Source organism: Dromaius novaehollandiae, chromosome Z, assembly GCF_036370855.1.
Source record: "Dromaius novaehollandiae isolate bDroNov1 chromosome Z, bDroNov1.hap1, whole genome shotgun sequence".
Lineage (NCBI taxonomy): Eukaryota > Metazoa > Chordata > Aves > Casuariiformes > Dromaiidae > Dromaius > Dromaius novaehollandiae.
In genome coordinates, this window is record NC_088132.1 from 55,778,147 (window position 1) to 55,793,396 (window position 15,250).

General features: G+C 36.3%; 1 protein-coding gene across 2 annotated transcripts in view; it reads right to left on the reverse strand.

Moving 5' to 3' along the window:
* LOC135324657 (zinc finger FYVE domain-containing protein 16-like) overlaps positions 1-15,250 on the reverse strand; it is a 32,626-nt gene that overhangs the window by 2,191 nt on the left and 15,185 nt on the right. For both annotated transcript variants that reach the window (XM_064501347.1, XM_064501346.1), the window contains exons 6-18: positions 14,251-14,427; positions 13,132-13,283; positions 10,014-10,395; positions 9,342-9,464; positions 9,095-9,250; positions 8,219-8,443; positions 6,813-6,895; positions 4,550-4,654; positions 3,574-3,724; positions 2,979-3,059; positions 2,204-2,366; positions 1,215-1,320; positions 600-764 (exon numbers count right to left, since the gene is read on the reverse strand). In XM_064501347.1, the coding sequence (XP_064357417.1) occupies positions 600-764; positions 1,215-1,320; positions 2,204-2,366; positions 2,979-3,059; positions 3,574-3,724; positions 4,550-4,654; positions 6,813-6,895; positions 8,219-8,443; positions 9,095-9,250; positions 9,342-9,464; positions 10,014-10,395; positions 13,132-13,283; positions 14,251-14,427 (2,069 nt within the window). The remainder of the gene's footprint in view (positions 1-599; positions 765-1,214; positions 1,321-2,203; positions 2,367-2,978; positions 3,060-3,573; positions 3,725-4,549; positions 4,655-6,812; positions 6,896-8,218; positions 8,444-9,094; positions 9,251-9,341; positions 9,465-10,013; positions 10,396-13,131; positions 13,284-14,250; positions 14,428-15,250) is intronic.

The window sequence follows — 15,250 nt, forward strand, 5'->3', positions numbered from 1 at the left end:
ATCGCTGAAAACCAGAAACTAAGTTGATTTATAAGGTTCTCTGAAATAAGATAAGGAAGTATGACTGAGAATACCACCTTCAGAAGCAAGGAAGTTTAGATCTTGAGTTCAGATCTTGAGTTCTGTATCCTTTTCAGGGACATCACCTGCTGGATAGCCTTGCTTTCTTTCTCTCCCATCCTCGGCTGTGCAGACCTGTCCTCTTCTGTTACACAGGCTTTGGTGCACATACCCCTTTACTGAACTAGCTTAGGGAGCTAAAATAGCAGAAAACTGTGTACTTCAAGAAAAGTACATGATCAGAAAACTATCTCTGTGATTCTCTAAATTGACTCACCTTGGAAGCAAATGCATGCCAGAGTTAGAACTAGGGAATGGTAACACAGGGTAAGCAAGCTATTAGGGAATGGGGCAGAAAAAGAAGCAGGCCTAGCCCTTTCAGGAGGAACTAGTCATTTGGACAGTTTCTACATGAAATTTCATTCTCAGTCTGGATCTGGGGTATGGTAAAAAATAAAAAGATTCAGAAAGGGACCCAAGGTCTTAAAGGAAAGATTTCAGTTAAGGTGTGGTGTCTGCAATAAAAGTTGAAAGATTACCATATCTGAGTCAATGGAAACTCTAAGGCCTATCTTATTCATTCCATTATTTTTCAAGGTTTTAAGATGTGGGCAAAGAGCAGTACTGCAAGCAATAGCAATCTCTTTAGCAAACTGGTCAGGAATAGGACTGGATAGTTCATGGTCCTTTTGAAAATAGTACACCTGAAATTATAGAAGAGATAAGACAGTTAGTAGCCTGGTTATACTAAAAAAAAAAAGAAAGAAAAGAAAAAGTAATAATTCTATGTGCACATAATCCAGAAGAGAAAGAACCATGAATACCAATGCTTGTTTGCTGCCAAAATATTCCAATATTTTATCTGTTCAATCTAAATATGTATGATGGACTATGGGAATACCTGAGTGGCTATGGGATATCTGGATTATATATTTATATAGTTATCAAAACTTACAGACATGACTAAGTCTCTTTTCAGAAGGAAAATAATTAAAAGTATGTGAAATGATCAAAGAATTATAGAAAACAGTTGGCATACTGGTATGGCCATACATGAAATAAGTTGATTTGTTTGGTAGCATCTCTATCCACCTTACCACCTAACTACTCTAAACAGTGGTAAAAAACACTCAGGTACAACATAATTTACTAACTTCAGTACACTTCATAATTTTTCCTTCTGTTTCAAAGTCTCCACCTTGTAGTAGTTTTTCACTCTGAGTTCCTTCCATTGACTTTCCATCTACTGGGCTGAAAATTCTACAGAAGAAGATAATATAGTTAATAATTACACCAACATCTTACTTCATACAAGTTATTCAGCCTAAAGCACAATGTTTAAATAACATTAAGGAATGACTAGACAGGTATATAACAAAAAGGTAATACAGAATTTACATGATGAAAAAACAGAGGCTACAAAAAACAAATAATCCTAAGTAGAAAACAAACATACCACTTATTTAATACAAAACTCATCTTAAAGGTTGAAAAAACTAGAAGTCTTCTTAGGTGAAGCCCCTGTTTGTTCTAATTGATCAGGGAAGCCACAGGAAAAGGCACAGCAAATCAAGCCCTGCCCTGAAGAACAATATATTTGATTAAAACATAAGAGGCAAGTTTTGAATTAGCGATGGGTAATTAAATCATAGTTAACGTTTGACTCAATATAAACAAATGTTCAAATCATGGGGTATAAGGATGTCTTACATCCCATTTCACCTTGCTGACTGATGCTGCATTGTAAGCAATCAGTAGGAAAACACAGTGCTGTGCACTTCCAAGCCCCGCTAAATTATGAGTGAGCTTAAAAGGGATTAATTCCATCTTCATACAAATTGATTATGGCTTTGACAGAGAACTTTCAACAACAAAAAGCTGAGGGCTCATAACCTCTTCCTGTCAACTTCCAGGACAGAGAACAGAGCAAAAAACTATGACCACCATAAACAAAATTATTCTGCTAGTGACATCTAGAGGACTGCAGGTAATTTACCATCGCATTGCTTTATAGGTTTTAAAAATCAAATTCCTTCTTTCAATAAAAAATATTTTAGCTTGATTCCTTGAAATAAAAGGTGGATATTTGAAAGTTGGAAACAAAAGAACTCCAGAAGATGTTTTGCTTTCATAATACATTTACCCTTTGTTTGTTTTTTCTTCATTTTCTACCCAGCAAATATCTACATATTCTTTTAGGTCTCCTGCATCCATTTTGCCACAAGTTATTTTAAAGTCCTTCTTGTCTCTCAATGCCTGACGTAGGCTTTCCATTGTTTCTGGTGTTATTTGCACCATTAGACCATCTAAAAGAAAATCAGTTAAAACTCTCACTTATTTACAGAAGCAGCAGCAGGGTGTTTTAGTAGAATCTTGACTTAAATTCTAGTAGAATGGACCCTCTCCTTAATAAATGCACACAGTCATAACTTGGACTCCGTCCCCCAACTATGGCATTAAACACTACATGAAAGAAAAAGAGCTTGAAAACTCTTCTGGTCAACTGAGCTACATCTTAGAAGTTTGGAGCATTTATGTATCAAAATGTGTATTTCATCAATTTATCAATGACAACAATTTTAGATGCATGCAACTGCAAAGAAAATAGTTGGACTGACTGAATTAAGTGAAGAGTTAAATATATATATTTACTCACTTTGTTTTAATATATATTAATATATATATGTTTTAATATACATTTTATATATGTATTAAACATATACACACATATGTTTAATATATATTAAAACAAACAGGTGCATCAGCATACATTTTAAATACAGCATAATTTGCAATAGGTTTTCTACAAAGTTAAAAGTCATGAAAAGCTTAGCTTACAGTAGAATAAAGCTCTTGCACTAGACTGCTAATCATATATATTTAATGCTTTAAGAAACCACATAGTGCTAAATTCTTACCTTCGACTATACTGGATTTAGCTAGAAATCCTGAAGACGTCTTCAAGGCTCCATTAAACACGACAAAACTTGCACCTGTGACTAGAAAAAGTAGAAATAAAATGAGTACCACCACATATCACCCAAATTTGTAGTCACCAAATTAACAGTCCAGATACGCTGCCATACAGACAGTTGCGGTGCATTCCAAACACCCCAAAGCACTGTACTGCTCTTTACTGTATGTGTGGTGTTATCAGTTTGCTAGATCTTGTATAGAGATACTGTTATATATTTTGCACACTCATTTACACAGACCATGTGTCTACATCTATAAATATATTCCCCAATTCACACTAATATTAAATTTGGAAAAAGGTAAAGAAACTGATGAAGTATGAAAACGTAAACTAAGACTAAAAGAAACTTAAAACAGAAACAAAGTATTAATTTCTATTTCACAGCACTTATCAAAAGATACCTAAGTGCTTCTAGAATATTGTGCTTTTGTCCAAACTTCTGGAATACATTTTTTCCTTGCAACCTAAATCACCACATCTCTTGAGCAGAAATGCAAGATTCGGTTATTCCCCACAAGCCAAACTAGACAGCTTACCTTTTCTAGGATGTCCAGTTGCACTGTTTGCTTGCGTGTGATAGATACCATCCTTACTCTGCACACACACTAAGTGAGAATCTGCTTCGATATTAAAACTGGCTCCAATGCTAATTACATGCTCATTAGAAGAATTTATCACCTTCATTACCTGTCAGTACAAAATTTTTTGTCATGAAACTGACACGAATCTCTATTTGCGTGTTAAAAAGACATTTTCAAAGATGATCCTATATTAAAGAAAACATGTTGGTAGCTCTCAAAACAAATTTCAAGAATTATTCACCTCTGTCATTCTCAGAGAGTTTGCACCATAGGATTTACTATGATTAGCTGATGAAAAATTTCTATGCATGATCAAAAATACTATTTCAATTGACAGGGATAGGTAAGTCTGAATACCTCTGCACATTACAATACCAGGGTTGTGGGGATTTTTTGTTCTTGTAAGGCTAAAGCATGCATTAAGCCTCATGCATTTTATTATACAGTTGTTTTGTTAAAGCCAAAGTAAGCAAACTGTAATAAAAAAATACACTTTGGCAAAAAAGATTCTCCTTGAAGTTGTAAGCAGAATACCGCCTTTGAAAGCATACTCTAAAAGACTTCAGACAAACTGCTGATTTCTTTCATCATTTAACAGTTATCCTAAAGCCCAAATTCCCACTCAATATCCACCTTCCAACATATCCAGGAAGAAGAAAAAGGTGTGTTCAGGTAACATCACCCCAAAGATACACACCTACATTAGCTTAAAGTTCAAACAGCAAAGTAATCTAGAGAGCTGCAATCAAGTGGCCAAGTCACACACACAACAGCCTAGAAACTGATCACAGAAGTCAAAACATTTTTCACTCTCTAGTCTAATGTTTTCTCTTTTTTAAGGCACTCAAGCTAAAGATGTTACAAGTATTGTGTGTCAAATAAAGATTAAAGTAGTCTGGATTAGAAAGCTAATGAAGATAGTTATACTCACCTCATTATATCTCGTTAGAGGTATTTTAATACAGCTTCTACCCATTTCCACATGAACAAATAGGTTGTCAATGGTATGCAAAGTATATTGATAGTTTCTAAGGTCCTGTAACGGACAGTCTTTATGTTAGACAGCTGAACTCTATGCATAATTTTCTTATATTTTTTAAGAAATCTCATGTAATGTAAGCATGCAGCATTTTTACATTAATCTCTAACCTTCTAAAGAGTAGTGATATTAGGTGTGGCTAACGATTTACCCTTCACATACACCACAGGAGGAAAAAATGATCAGTATCTTAGCCTAGTACTGACAAAGTAGCTTTAAATATCATTTACCAGTGTACACACACACACTATTTAGACTACAGCTGCTTTATTCACATAAGGATCTTATGACGTTTCAGATAAACTTTAACACCCTTCTCTGCAGAAGAGCAAAGCATGGAAGCTACCATCCAGCTGAGTTAGTTTATATTCTCATATTCTTTCTTCTGCGGCTACAACCTCTTCTGCATGCTTGAGGACTGTTTCTTATGCCTTTCCTTGACAAAGGTTATCATCCATCGCAGCCACTTCTGCGAAATCTCCCTATTGTTTCATTCCAGAACTATTTAGGTGGAAAATAGCTTAATTTGCCTTTACTAGCTCTATGTAGGACAGACAGCTTAGAAGGCTCACAGCAGCTGAATCAGGAAATCTGCATCTTCTTCAACCAGCACAGCTGTGGCAAGAAAGGTATTTATGAACAGATCTCACTGTATTACAAGTTTCAGTTGAACTGGTACTGTAAGATAAGCATGACAGGCTCCCTCTGCTTTCGTCATTTATCACTACCTCAGTTGTCTGTGTGGTACTCAATTTTGCGTCATCCTCAATTGAGAATTTGCACCACATGTAGCTTAAAAAAAAAAAAAAAAAACATCAAAAGGGGTAGTCCCACCAGAAAGCACATATTCCCTCTGCCTCTTTTGTGCTGACACCAAAAGCAGCTATGATGGAGAGTCTGAGCAATTCTGTAATCCAGCTGAAAACGAGCTCTACAGAAGCACTGTCAGCAAAAGACTACATTCCACAAAATCTGAAGGTGCAATTCCACAGCAGGCTAAAAGAATGGGTATGCCAGATCTGACTGAAGCCCAATCCAGCTCAATATCCTCTAAGTATAAGTAGACACTAATGATTTTCTGCTGCGCCTTATATGCCTGTCTGTCTTCCCCAGGCTACTCTTCCAGCCTTCAGCAATCTGTGGCTTAGGCACTTCCTCAGCAAGAAGCTGTGGCTTAAGCCAACTAAATGAGCGTCCCCATCACAGCCTTCTCCCTCACACTGGTACTGGTACTTCGATAAATCAAGTAGTGAGCTGGCTCATAGACCTAAAATTTAAAGTTATTCTAAGAGAAAAACACTAGTTTTCAGATGGCTCAGTTCTGAGACTGATTCTCTACATAATGACATGGACATCAGTGTTGGCAAAAATGGGAGAGAGTCAAAGACTGCAGTTCCAACTCAGATAGTGGGAACATGCACGCACACCTCTACAGGAGGATTTGGTGATCACTTGAATAATACATGCAATTCTCTCCATAACCTTTCAGCAGTTTTTAATCACATTGTAATCAGCATTAAGGATAAGTTCTACATAAATGTCAGGAAAGGAAGGTTAGTTTCCTAGAAGTTTAAATCAAATCAAGGGAGTGACTGAGGAAAAATTTCCTCAGAGAATTGCATAAATTCTAGACTTGCTTTAATCTGATGATTTTGCCAAAAATCAAAGCTCTTCCCATAACACACAGCACAGATAGGTTAAGCGTGATAAGGTTAAGTTTGTGTGGCAAAGTAATTATGGTTATAATTAGCCCATAGTATCTGCCTGTTAAGTCGATTTTTCCAGATGGAAAAAAAAATAGAAGGCCTGCACCACAGCAATACTGAGAAGAACAAACAAATAAATAAATAAAAAGAACATCTCAGAATGATGATTACAACCAACTTTAATTAAACACCAAGTTTCTCATTCACTTAAAGTTGCTTCCTACTACAAGAAAATATGCTAAAAACAATAGCGTGAAAGGTATAGCTTTCCTAATTCACACACAAATATTCTTTGTTAGGAAAGTTCCAAGTCAAGAATGGAGAATTAAAACATTAACCCTTTATTTTTGCCAAAAAACAGTTCAGCTTTAAAGAATATCAGAGTTGCGAGGATATTTTACATCGTCTAAATTACCATAGGAAGAGAAGAGAATGAGACATCTACTCACGACAAGTAGATTCATAATTGTGTGTCCTATCTCTCCAAAGAGTGGCTTTCGGTCTCTGAAACTTACTACAGGCGTTGGATACACTAGAGTGCGGAAGAAAAGAAAGAGGATGTTTACCAACTAACAACTACAGAATTTGCTAATCTAAGTATTTATTTCTATATTCAGCTACAACCTACTTTAATTTCAATGAAACCTGACCAGCCATAGGAACAAGAGCCACCATTTGCTTCTCCCCCATGGCCTACTTTTTGCCCACTGCACGATTTCCTCATCCTCAGTTACATCCTCCTGCAGCTATCTTGGGGCAGAGGGAGGGAAACACCCTGGGTTCAGCCTCTGGTTCACCAGCTGTGAGAGGGGTTGCCAGGCTTACTGATTGCTTGAATAAGAATACCATAAGGGTTAACCTTGCTTCTACGTCAATGCTGTAACATGTAGCAGAGTACTAGAGAGCACTGATAAGCAGGAGTAAAGGGATGAGGAGATCTGTATAAAGTAGCATGCTTTAAAGTAAACAACTGATGACTGGGATAGGAAACGTGCAGGTAGAAACAAGGGAAAGTAGGGAAATGCAAAAGACCAAAGACTGTAATATGAAAAAGCCATTTGAAAACTAAACAAAAAAAAAAAATTACATAGCAAAGCCAGGATGGTGAGATCAACCAAAAAAGATGCAAGAACAGTGCAAAAAATCACAAGAAGCTTGGGAAGAGAAGAATGACAAAGAAGCTACCATCTTCCTCAACATGCTGACAGAAGCCCATCCAGCAGAACCCTGCTATTGACTCAGCTATGTAAGAAATCCATAAACAACTGAGTGATACATATTTATTGACTTACAACTTATACAATGGTGGGCTTATTTATCAAAAACCCACTCAACTTGGGAAAATTGTGTATGAGGCATTTTTGAAATCCATTCCAGCTCTTCCAACTCAGCAACAGCTGGACCATGTTACATCCTATCCAATCTGCTGGTCTCATACATACATATATATATATACACACACACGTACATGTGTCCACCTCACTTTGAAAGAAGTAATCTTAATTCAGAAAAATGATTTATCAAAGTTATAAACTAGGCTAGGGAATTTCCCTGCAAAAGTTTCTCCTGTAACAACAAAAGAAGTCAGAGACTGACAGTTTATTACTCAGTTGTAGTTTCTAGACCCACCTATCTTCAGCTAAGTTGACAATGAATCAAGAGAGTCTAGCAGCACAAAATGTAAATTCCCATGGGGAGCCACCTGCTAAGACACTTGTATGGAACTTCAGTCTTACACAAGTGTAATATAAAATACTGCCAAGAGTCTTGATGACTTTGAACATTTCACTTGCCTACAAAACATTCTCACAGGTAATTTTACACTTATACAGCTATTTTAAGTGATAAAACTTACTCCCATATTCTGCTCCCAATCTCAACATTAAACGAATTGGAAAAACTTTTGCCCAGGGTATTTCCAACTTATGGATGAGAATGCCACATAGAAAAGGGTTATCTGGTAAAAGCAGATCATCAAGTTTCTGAAAAGTTGGTGAAACAAACAGGAATCCTCCATGGTCTTTGTTACCAAGAAAGTTTTCAGTAAAAGTAAAGTTTTCCATGTTTCTTATTAACTTTCCTGTTGAAATAGATAAAGTCTTTTCATATCAAGAGTAATATGTCAGTATCACGAAGAAAAATATTCAAGTGCTCTAACATCAGTAGCTCTCCTATACACCTTAAACCATAGGTTACATCTCAAGTGTTCCTGAAAATCATGTGGACATCCAAATCCACAGTCTAACAGTGCTATATAGTCTTATTTATTAACTCAATGACCTTGAATATGAAACTACATTTTTCCAAACAAATACTAAAAAACTTCTCCAAGGTGTAAACATTCTGGTACACAACGTATTTCACTGTATCATTTTACATCTAAGAAACAGTTTGATAAATATTTGAGTTATGTTAATCAAAAGTTTACATACTTCACTGTACTTCTACAGATGAAGCTCCAGATTGGAGACTCAATGATTTACACCCAAAATCTCCCACACAACACAACTAAAGGGCAAAAAAAGCCAATCAACAGGAGGTTTACAAAAGCATATGAATCAGAAACTCGCTAAATTCTATTTCTCCTGTTTTTTAGGTAGAACCTGAAGTTAATACTGCAAGCTTATTCAACAAAATCAGTAGATATCAACAAATAATACAGTAAAAATCAGATTAACTCCCAGCTTTAAAGATAAGAAGATATTATAACATACAGTTAGATATTACATACCTTTCATTACATCCTTGTAGATATCAATTAATAATTTAAGTATTTCATTAGGAAAAGTCTCTTCATCTGGCAAACACTGCAATAGAACGATAATTTCTGCCTGACCCAAGCCATGTAGTCCATTTGTCGAGAAGCACCAGCACTTTTCTGAAGAATCTTTAATTAAAGGTAGATACCACAGTGATATTGTTTTATAATGAGGAGAAGACAGACTGATTTAATAGAAAAGAAAATGTGCACTACTTACAAGATATTAACTTGACATTCACAAGGAAGTTTGCATTTAGGATAAAGGTTAATGGATTAGGACCTCCTTCCGCAAGAAGCAAGGTGACCTGTTGGCGAGATGGATGTTCTTCCACTAGAGGATCTAAATAAATTAAGAGTTGATTTAGTTTAACATATCAGACAACTATCAAAAAAAGAAATAAAAAAAAAGAATTACAGATCATATATGAAAGACTGCCCCACCCTCCTATCTTAAAAGGGTGGTATTCTCAAACTTAGAATGGCTACAGATCAACCAAAGATCTTACCCTAAGAGTAAAAGCTTACCCTAAGAGTAAAAGATCATATAAAATAAAACAGGATTTGTAATAAATGTATAAACTAGGGCTACTGTCCATTTGCCAATTAGTAATCAACTACATATGCTGTCTCCTCATCCATATACTGATACTGTAACAGTTGCAAACAAAGAGCACAAGCACTACTAGGGGGCATTAAATGATGAAGTATTTTCATAACATACAGATGGATCTTTCTAATAATGCAGGTTCGGTTATCAAACACGATCCAATGCGCAGCAGAGATAAATGAAAGTTGAAATTGTATTACAATACACACTATACACACAGAAGTTCTTATTTAGAAATCTTGCATCAGGTGATACAATGCTAACAATTTACCCAAATTTTACCTTTTCCTTTTTCTCCTGCTGCAAGCAAAAGTGGTGGCAGTTTAGCACCATCAGGAACTAGGCTGACTTCTTTACTAACACAGTTTTCAAGACCACATAGTGCTCTGTAACTTGAAGGACTAACACGAAAATCATTTTTAGTCCAATCAGCTGAGCTGGAACCAGCCTTTTCAGCTTCTGTAGGAGTAGAGAACTCAGTTTCTGGAATTACAGATTTATAACTATGCACCATCTCAGTTTGCCTCGGAATGGCCTGTTGCCTATCATCTGAAGGAACAGAAGATTCACAACATAATTCCTCAATTCTTGCAGTAACATTCATTTCTTCCTTTGGTTTTGAATTTACATCACTTAATGTGTCATTCTCCTCTGGATTTGCAACCTATGAGGAAAAAGAAAACCAAGAACAGCATAGTCTACATTCTAGTCTCACAACAAATTAAGTCTTCTATACTAGCATACTAGAAGCAAAAAGCTTAATGAGAAAGAGTATTTTCAAATTTTTTGGCAGGTATTTCCTTTAAACAGGCAGAAAGCCACAGACCTCTTCTGGATCCTGCATTTTTTCCATCTTTAAAAGGCATATTAGCCTTTATTTTAGGTTAAGAGGCATCACTAATTCACTTGTCCCATAACACAAATTATCATCAGAGCTGCATGTTAGTCATTTTAGCATATGACAGTCAGATACAACACAATCAACAAAAAACAGGTATCACTTGAGCAATCTGTTTAGTATTACTAACAGCTCCCCCACTCAGATCTACTGAATATTGTAAGTATAAGCAGCTGAATCTACCATTTTACAGCATGACTCATTTCTAGTTTGGGGTCAAACCCATGGTGCTCCCTCAGTGAAATGGGTATAACAAACTAACAGCATAATCATGCTATGATATGAATCATCATCAAAAAACAAACCAAGTCGTGAGATATCACCTTTCAAATATGTTAAGTCATCATACCACAAGTCTACATAGACTTGCGTCCTATCTCAACAGGAAAGATTTTTCATTGTAACAAGAAAAGGCCTAAAAGCTCTATGCTTCCCCTATACTAGTTCTCTCGGTAAGCCCTCAGCCTCCAGCAAATCTCCTGTTAAGAGAATGCATAAGCTAGAAGGCAGAAAAAAGAAAAAAATTCCCACAACCACCACCCCAAAAACACAAAGGCAAGAATGTAAAACCATGACTGAATTGGCCTTCAATGGACTTCTTCCCATGAATTTGCTTGATGGTGTTTCATACCACTTTATCCTTTTGGCTGCCATAGGATCCTGTGGCAGTAAGTTCAGGATTATGGGTTGCACGAAAAAATACCTCCTTCACTTTAGAGCTGCAGTATGGTTTTTCTTGTTGGTGCTTCTGAAGTTGCATACAAGACCCACTGACTATTTCCTATTTCATTATGTCCATGCTACTTTATAAATTTTGGAGATCTCTCATCTTTTGCAACTGAAAGGGTCCTACCCTCTCCCTAAAACGAAAGAGAGATTCTTGTCTTGATTGCTAAGATGGAGAGCGCAAAAGCTGCTAGGTTTATTCAAGATCTGGGAAAAACACTGAAGCATTTGGTTCCGTAATGATTTTCTATTTCATTTTCCATCTGTTCCCACCCATTTAACACCCCCCCTTTTTTTTTTTAATAAAACAACTGCATAAATATTTTCTTTGGGCTAATCACTGACCACAAGTTCCTTCTTCTGATAAGTGATAAATGTAACATCAATAAGCACAGCTGAAGTCCGTTTCCACATACATTCCTATTCTGCCTTTAATGACATACAATCGCATCTGTCACATTAGCAACCAGCTCATTAGTATCTGAAATATATTTGCCTTCATTGCCTGAATTAATTTTACCTTTTCAATCATCAGCAAGTATGCTGAATAGCACAGAGTGGTCTCAAACTACTGGACATACTACTGGAGTGTCTTCACACTCCTTTCTCAGGAAAGTTGGCTATGCAGTTCCATCTTTATGATTTCCAAGAGGACCTTTTCTTTTATCTTATGACTGCCTAATTTTTAGGAGTCCTTGATGAGCTTTTCTGGAAATACTGGTTCATCAGCAATGACAGCATTAGCTCTACCACCGCTGACTCGTTTATACTAATAGATGTGTGAGGCATGATTTTCCTTAGCAAAAAATCGTAATGCTTTCTCCTCCTTAACCTGAACTGATCCTCAAGGCCTACTGACTCTATTAAAGCTTTTACAAAACAAAGGAACAACTATAAAGTTAAGATCCATCTGCAACTTATGGGAGTCCTTGTTCAAATTAACTCACTTTTACTAGCATCCATTTTTCAGAAGTTAAATGTTTTTTAAGTGTTCTACACAGGTAACATTTGAGACATCTTTGTGTGTGAGTAAATATGATCTAGTCTTGCCCATTAGCTCTACTAGTTTGTTTTGAAAACTCTTGAAGTGTGTTACAACTTGAGACAGTGCTTCATAGCTATGTTTTATTTAAAAAGGCCCAAGTCTGACAAACTCTCCAAGCCCTTCCACAGCAAGCTTGCACCATTTCTTTGGACTTTAGTTTCCCTGACAAGTGCATGCATAGTTCAACAGTATTAATATAGTATTCTATAAAAATCAAATCTCTCTCCCAGCTCACTATTTGTACTCATTAGAAGTGATAAATGCTGCACTCTGCAATGTAGGGCTTTAAGTAACCCCTGTAGGACCAGTACAGTTTAATCCAACAGGCAAACTGTAGCAGGCCACTTAAAAAAGAAAAAAAAAAGAAAAAAGAGCTTCTACTATAAACATGTTCATAATGATAGTTTCCAGAACTACGGCTGCAGATACCTTTACAAAAGTAGTTAATCAAAGGCTGTGCAGAAAAAGATTGATTTAGAATATTTTTGACTATACCATCTTTAAAGTTCACATATGCCCCAAAGAGAACATGGTTTCCTTTTAAGTATGGTTTTAACAACATTTCAATGCAAGGACTTCACAGCCACCCCAAAAAAACAATTTTGGCTCAGGTTCCAAAAGCAATCAAGCAAAAGTCATGTTACTGTGTGTAAGGGGCCCCATCAATAAAGAGCAAAGTTATTTCAAGAGATTCATAATTCATGCACCTACACACACTTCTTAATTCATACCATATGCATCTCTGGCAAGTCAGGGTTTACTGGACTTAGGTCCTGTGATGACCTCTTTGCTCCAGATGAAAGTTTTGTTGTATCTGCCACTTCACCATTTGGCAAAATACCATCTGCAAACCAAACTCTCCTCTGTTCTTTGGGGCACAGCCCTAGGATAGGTTGAAAAAACAACACTGACTTCATATTATTGCACTATCCTAATAGCTAAAGGAATAAAAAGATTCAGTCCCCTCCCCCAAGATTTTTTTTTACTGAGTCACATTCATACAGTATGGTTACAAGGTTAGCAATCTCTCACATGTGAAATAACTAAGTACCAGAATAAAGCATTCTCTACATATTTCAGAAAGATACAAAAATCAATCTGTTTACTGGAATCGAGCAAAGGTACACAATTAAACTCTAGCCAGTGTCCAGTCAGGCAAATACATGCAAAAAATTCTCATACTTGCAGAGAAAGTTGTCATGCTATAGTTAAACATATCAGTTCCTAGATATGGAAGGCTCTCTCAACCATCCCTCTGTAGTAAGACATGGATGAAAAGCATATCATGACTTGAAGATGAAATATACTCCAAAAAAAGGGAAAAAAAGCCAAAAAATCAGTTTACCACACACTTTTAAAGCTTCTTTTAATTGAAGAAAGTCTGATGTGTTACAGAAGTGGAATAAAGACACTGTTTAGCCACTAATCATTCATCTTTACCAAGAGAACGAACAACTAGTTTTGCCTAACACTTTTTGCCTAAACAATGACTTTTTGCTATTACTGTAGCCCTAGCAGTGGCAACACAAGTCAGAGATCTCTTGAGCTATATAAGACTGGAAGTTGTACATGCCCTGAAAAAAGTTACAATATAAATAGAGAAGACAACCGCTAGAAAGAACATCCACATTTCACAAATGAAGACTTAGCAGAGACTCGGTCAAGCTCATACATCGGAGTCAGAGTTCGGATCTACAAGCAGCTTTCCTTTGAGCCCCAGTTCACAGAGTTTCAGTTTGCATCTCCCAAAGAACAACAGTATAACAAATACGTATCCACAATGCAATAAACAACTCTTTCCAAAAAGATGTCTAAAAAGTATTAGAAAAATTACACTATATTTAACATACCTTCAATACCTGGTTGTTTAAGTACAGAGATAGGTAACAACACAGAAGATGAAGGAGAGCTAGAACTACCAGATGTGTGGGCTTCCTGCAAAGGTGGAATAGCAGAAGAACATTCAGAGGAGATACTGGAATTAGGGATAGGACCAGTTGGACTCATCATCCTCTCAAATGCCTGTGCTAAAAGAAAAAAGAAAAAGCACTTAGTTTTTAAGACCTTGCATCTGAATAAATTTGATTAGCGCTGCAAGGTTATGGTTTTTGTAAGAGTACATGCTAGAGGTGAAACATGAAGGCTCAAGCTGTTGTATAAAAGAAAATCTAAATGTATTGATTTTCTTCCCAACACAGAAAAAAACACCTTGGCATGTAGCAATGACTCTATATTGGACCACATAATCCTTATACGTAGGTGCAAATATTTCACAATTATCAAGTCAAATTCCCTTCAGTTGGCAGTTATTTATCTAACGAATTAAAACAGTAAATTCTCTATTGGTAGACATACTTTGCTGGAATAAGATTCAAGTTGGCTTGTGCTCAAGTAACACATAGGAATGAAATACAGAGAAATTCCAAGTTCTCCACATTGCTAAGGCATGTCAGTGCCTTACCTGGTACAGCAGGAAGGAAAAAGATTTAAAAACAAGCACAAAATCCCCAACTGGCTAGTGCAGAGAACTGTCATCTAACACATTAAAAAAGCTGATATGTCTTCAACTTATTTAATATTAATAATCAGGACTTCAACCTTCTCCTGCTGTTCCCATAAAGCTTGCCTAGCTTTCAGTTAAGAAAGAGCTATGTTACAACCCAATTACTGTGGTTCTGTTAAAGTGACCTATAAAAATATTAAAACAAAAAGCTATGTAAAACAGGCAAATAACATATGAGAACTAGCAGAGGTAGAACCTTTAAACATGCAGAAGGCTATCCCTCAACCACAAGAGGAAAAAAAAATTATTTGATTTCTAGGCTGCTGTAACAGATGACCAAACAGCCC